At 42.6% G+C, this 6,340-nt stretch overlaps 2 protein-coding genes across 2 annotated transcripts in view; one reads left to right on the forward strand and one right to left on the reverse strand.

Annotated features, from left to right (window-relative positions):
- CUNH9orf57 (chromosome unknown C9orf57 homolog) overlaps window positions 1–1,370 on the forward strand; it is a 10,444-nt gene extending 9,074 nt beyond the window's left edge. Inside the window, 1 exon segment of the mRNA XM_019650668.1 lies at window positions 1,246–1,370. Within this exon segment, the coding sequence (XP_019506213.1) occupies window positions 1,246–1,370 (125 nt within the window).
- The window catches only part of GDA (guanine deaminase), a 227,440-nt gene that overhangs the window by 135,016 nt on the left and 86,084 nt on the right, over window positions 1–6,340 (reverse strand). The window lies entirely within an intron of this gene.

Genomic DNA, 6,340 nt, shown 5'->3' on the forward strand with positions numbered 1-6,340 from the left:
TTTTAGAGGGCAGTGTCACTGGCCCTCCTATGTGGGATCCGAACCGGGGCCCTCTGGCATCCCAAGCCAGCTCCCAACCAACGCACCACTCGGCCGGCCCCTGGGTTTTTCATAGTTTTATCAACAGGGTTTCTCATCTTTGACACTGTTGACACTGGCAGGGTAATTCTTTGTTACACAGGGCTGTCTTATGGATTGTAGGATATTTAGCACATCCCTGGCCTCTACCCACTCTGTGCCAGTAATACCTTCCAAGTTGAAACAACAAAAATGTCTCTGAGGAACTGATTCTGGGTGGTGAGCACACAATGTGATATACAGTAATGCCTTGGTCTGCGAGCATAATTCATTCCGGAAACAAACTACAGTACTCGTATGGCAAGACTTCGCTTGTTTACCACATTAAAATGTATTAGAAATGTTTGCTTGTCTTGTGGAACACTCACAAACCACGTTACTTGCAATCCAAGGTTTTATTGTATATTAATAGATGATGTATTATAGAATTGTATGCCTGAAACCTATGTAATTTTATTAACCATTGTCACCTCAATAAATTCAATTTAAAAAATGTACCTGGGCATTATCTACTGACCTGGGGTAGAGGAAGAAATTCACCCCCAGTAGACAGACTACTGTTGGCTCAAGTTTCCCACCATCATACGATTTGCTGCCTTCGGGCAATTCCTCCTCTGCATTCTCCCTTATACAACCAAGGCTGGGACGCCAGGCTTACAGGACACTGATGTCACTTACTTTGCACTTGTGAGTGTTGTACACATTTCCTACAGTGAACATGAATTACTTCTATAATCAGAGGAAAAACTAAGTAACATCAAGAACACACCTCCACTTCAAGAAACACATATCTAAATGATCCTTCTGTGGATTCAGCCCTGTGAATAACTCACGACCTGAGTTAAACTTGGGAATGGTATTAGAAAGCTTCCGAACAGCTAACAATTCAAACACTTCTACATCGTCAATGGTAATTGCATGGCTTTTATCATCTGAGTTTGAAAGCTATTTTGTTTTATAATTTCAAACCTTTTGCAATGCAATGTACCCAACTAGAATACTTTTTAGGTGGGAGCTCTTAAAAGCAAGATGATAGTTATCTCGGTAAACCTAGAATTTTGTTTTGTATTTGTCTTTTTAACCTGTTAGTTACCTGAAGCATCTGAGGCCAGGTAGGTTGCACCTCCCAAGGGATTTCTCTGCCTCTTCCTCTTTTGTTTCCCTCAGGTGGAATTTACTGGTTTTCAGTTAAAGGCTGCACAGAGTCCCAGGAGGAGTGCTTCAAGAGAACTGTGACACATTACCAAGTTCAGACCTCTCACTGCTGCCATCTTACTTTGTGCAATTTCTGAGCCAGGGGCCCAAATACATCCAAATTGCTTGGCTGACCAGTCAATCTTGAAGCCTGACTTGGTCATGACAAGATGACAACTACCATCCATCAGTTCTCTGCAGAAACCTCAGACCTTTGCAGGTTGTAGGAATTATGATCTGAAACCAATTTGGGCTTTCAAGGTGTTTAAATTCTTACCCACCACCTCCGACTCATCTCAGAAACACCCTTTCCCACACCATCTCTCTCCTCTCCTCTTTCTGCTTAATCTGCTTTCCAGTGATGTCAGGGCTACAAAGAAGTTAAAAATGTGATTCCCTGAGTCACATTATGTACATCATCTCTAGTTTACTAATTTTTCTAAATAGTTCCATACTCCATAATATAGTTCCAAATGAACTATATCACAAGATACCAAACGACCTGAAAGCATTCATTTGTTTTCCAAAGCAAACTGCCTTGCTCCTTTGAGGTAATTTATGGTATGGGAGAAACTGGTTTAACAAATACCATAGGAACAATAAGCCATAAATCAGCAAACCGGGCCTGAGAGAACTATGACCCCAAATGGCTCAGGGCTCGGGCACGTGCAAAGGTTGACATTTCATTATCCTGTTTGCATGGGGATTTGTCCAGATTCTGTATTTCCACCCTTTAACCATGCTTAAGTACTTTGGCTGGTCTAATTTTGGCAGATTAAACAATTCAGCATAAGCAGGGAAATAGGTTCCCATCCACAAGAAATTTAATAGGATTTGAACTGCATTTCATATATATATATATATGTTTAGCTGAGTCATCCTGTCACCTGTTGGCAGCTCAGTGCTCAGTGGCAGCTCAGCTCGGGCCGTGAATCGAACCGGTGACCTTGTTGCTCAGAGCTCACATTCTTGAGTGAGCTCTTAACCAGCTGAGTCACTTGGCCGGCCCCATTTCATATTTTTAATGTGCCACATATGCAATTATTCTCATTCATTGCCCTACTTAGGCAACTTTGAGATTATTATGTTTTAAAATTTAAAGTTTTTTTCTCTGTATTTTCGGGAGTTTGAGAAATTCAAATGGTAAAAAATAAATTTCAATAAAACCTTCTTTTGTTGTCTTTTTCTCTGAACCTAGGACAATATTTCACACACAGTGTGCCCTCAACAAGTTCTTTTCCATAAATTTTGAAGAAAAACAAGCATTAAAAAGAGAAAACCGGGTCGGCTGAGTGGCGCATTGGTTGAGTTGGCTTGGGACGCCAGCTCTGAGCAGCAGGGCCCCAGTTCCGATCCCACATGAGGGCCAGTGACCTCTACAGCTAAAATGGTGAAAAACAGCTCCACCTGGAGCTGGGCTGCTGAGAGTCGCTGGCGATGGTGGCGGAGGCTGCAGTGAAGCTGCAGTGGGCTGCTATGAGCTACCATGAGTGGCCAGCAGCCGGCGTGAACTGCCGTGAGCCGCCGTGAGCGACTGTCCAGAGGCCGGCGAGCAATCTGCCTCTCCCGGGAAGAGCACAATGATCAAAATACCAACATGGGCCAGTGAAGCAATGTCCTTCACAACTAGACTGAAGAACAAAAGGACAGCAAGTTGTCTGTTCCCCTTCCCCAATTCCCCAACACTGTTTCTTTCCCCCAATTCCCCAATAAAATCTTTAAAGAAAACACAAGGAAACTAGATATTTCCCTCCACACTCATTTCAGCCATATTTCTTAGACCACATTTCTGAACCCACTAAGAAAAAAGTTTCTTCACCCTGAGATTTAAATCCATTTGCTATTATTCTGTCGCTTTCTACATTAGCAATATTGGTCAACAGTGGTTACCCAAGATCAGTGAACTGCATGGATTTTACTTTTATTTTTCTTATTTTTTAAATATAACCTTATTTACCCAATATCGGGGTGGGGTGGGGATGACAAGATCAGATAATCAGTGGCTAACTCCAAACTTATTTGCAATCCCAGTGATGTGATGAGAACTAGTAAACAGGTGTTCATTTTTCGTGTCACTAACTCGTTGGTCCTGGTGCGTCACTTTGGTCTCTCTTCACCTCATTCTCCTCATGTGTAAACAAAATGAAGAGGATTGGATTATGTGATGTCTCAGAACCCTTCAAATCCTAACATTTTGTGACTCGACATCAACAGCTTTGCTGCCGTTGTCTTAGATTAAAAATAAGAGTTGGTGCTGAATATAGCCCATGAGATAGGACCTGTTTATATGATTAATGCTCACTTAGTTAGCTTTGTATAAGCCAGGAAAATGAAAGGAGAAATGCAAGCCATGGCGGCAGTAGCTATCACTGGAGAGATTTACCTGCATGCCAATTGGACCCAAAAGTCACCATGGGAAGAAAAATATCTTTCACATCCTTGATGTGGTATGCTAAAATAATGGCCCCCCCCAAATGGCCATGTTCTAATCCCCAAGCTGTAAATATGTTACTTTACAAGGGATTTTTGCAGATGTGCTTAAATTAAGGATTCTGACATTAGGAGATTATCCGAGGTTACTCCAGTGGGCCCAATATAATCACAAGGGTTTTTACAAGAAGGAAACAGGAAGGTCAGAGAGAGATTTGAAGATGTTACACTGCTGACTTTGAAGATGTAGGAAAGGGTTCACAAGCCAAGGGAGGTGGAAAAGCTCTAGAAGATGAAAAAGTCAAGGAAACAGTCTCCCCTAGAGCCTTTAGAAGGAACACAACACCGCAGACACATTTTAAGACTTGTGACCTCCAGAATGGTAAGATAATGTTCTTTTTTTTTTAAATTTACATACAATTGACATATTATATTGGTTTCACATGTACACGATTATTTGATATTTATATATATTATGAAAGGATTACCACAATAAGCCTAGTTAACATCTATCATTATGCATGGTTACAAAAAATTTTGCTTTATTTTAACATGGCGATTTGTCATAGTAACCATGGAAAACAAATACACTGGCTCGTGCAAGGGAGATTGTGGCATTTCCCCCAAGTGTTGGTTTACATGGGACCTGATTTCAAGAGAGGTACTTTAGTGTCACACTGTCTTCCTTGTAATGATTTCTCAGTCATAATTTCCCTAGAAACACACAGATGGCCTACAGACATGCAATTGCATCATTTCAGCTTATGTCTCCCACCCTATCCATTCAAGATTTCTTTGGCTAACAAGTTTATTCTTTTCCTACCCCTCACACCTGAAGACAAAGTGATACCAGAGTAGCCTGATTTTTTTTTTATCTATAAGACATCAGACTGAAGTGCTAATGGATCTGGGGACCTGCCTTGATCCTCTTAACATGGGTGGCTTCCTCGTTGATTACATTTTTTTGCTGCAACTGAAATAGAAACCTCAGTGGTTAATGACCCTTAGCGCATTTAAAAGAAAAGTCTTTGCAATCAAACAATGGGGCACCTGGAGGATGTGGCAAGGAGGAGACTGAAATGATTCTATTAGCAAAGGAGGGATTTGGAACGTTTTGCCTGCTAGCACTCAGTAACAAGACTTTCTGAAGTTCCATCTTCACATTTTAGAGTTGATATGGCCACTGATGCTCTTCCCACTGTACTGGCAAGGAGTGTAAGCCCCCACAGCTGATGGGTGGCAGAGTGGGAAAGTCTGGTGACACACCATGTGGTCTTCACTTCAGCACCAATGCCAGCTGGATTTTTGTGAGACCCACAGGGGTGGACAAGAAGCTGTGGGATGGTGTGACCCTGACCCCTTAGCATATGCTTCAAATCTCTGAGAAATGAGACTGAGGGTCCTTGAAAGAAGCACGGGGCAAAGAAGGGGAAGGAAATAGGATGGTTGATGACTGACCTCTGAGCTTCATACTCTGAGTCTGGCCAAGGACTTTGGACAAAAAGAAATATTCGATTAGATAATGATGAAGGAAAGTCTGGAGCCCTGAATGTTGCAAGCTACGTAAACAGGGAGCCATCTTTTAATTTTTTTATTTCCTGCAGTAAAAAACATCATGGGCTAACACCTCCATGGCTAAAACTTCAGGCTGATGTACCATGTTGGAGACATGGTAAAACACCCACATCTTTGGGAGGTCTGGGGCCATCTCAGTATTGTCTATCCAGAGTAGTTCACAGTTTCTCTCCCAGAAGGTCCTCCATATGGCTGCAAATCCTACAAGCAAAGGCACTGCAGGTGGCTGTGCCTGCAGGTGTACACATTTCTCCTATCTGGTGTATTTCCTTGATCGCTGTCGGTCACCATTGGTAAGTAAAGCTGTAATCTCTCTTAGCTGAGCCTCAAATCTCAACTTTCCAATTAGCAGGACAAATATAGAAAGGTAGGTCCATAATCTAACCTTCCCATAACTTACTAATGTGAATATATTTTCTACCTTCTCAACTCCATACATAATAAAGTGAATAGACCTGCCATCAGAAATTATTGTGTAGAATGGAACTTCTAGGCAGAGCTGTAACTAGCAATTTTGATGCTGGGGTAAGCAGAAAATATGCCCTCAAATTAACTTTGTAATTCATGTCTTGGCTCACATATGGGTGTTATTGATGATATTTACCATCTGGTAGCTTCCTATTTTAACTAATTATTCTTCCTAACTAGGTGTTAAGCTTAGTGATACTACATGCATGTACTGCTGAATTAATTGCAAAATCATTTAAAAAATTGGCACCCTGTAGGGCCGGTCGAGTGACGCGTTGGTTAAGAACTGGCTTGGGATGCCAGAGGGCCCCGATTCGGAGCCCACATATTAGGGCCAGTGACACTGCCCTCTACAGCTAAGATGCTGAACAACAGCTCAACCTGGAGCTGGGTTGCCGTGAGTTGCCAGCGACGGCGTAGGCTGCAACCCCTGCTGCAGTGGGCTGCCATATGCTACCGTGTGTAGCCGGCAGGCCAGCAGCTGCAGTGAGCGGCTGTCCAGAGGCCGGCGACTGATCTGCCTCGCCCGGGAAGAGCGCAATGATGGTGCCAACTTGGGCCAGTGAAGCAACGTCCTCCACAACTAGATTGAAGA

Source organism: Hipposideros armiger, unplaced genomic scaffold, assembly GCF_001890085.2.
Source record: "Hipposideros armiger isolate ML-2016 unplaced genomic scaffold, ASM189008v1 scaffold_144, whole genome shotgun sequence".
NCBI lineage: Eukaryota > Metazoa > Chordata > Mammalia > Chiroptera > Hipposideridae > Hipposideros > Hipposideros armiger.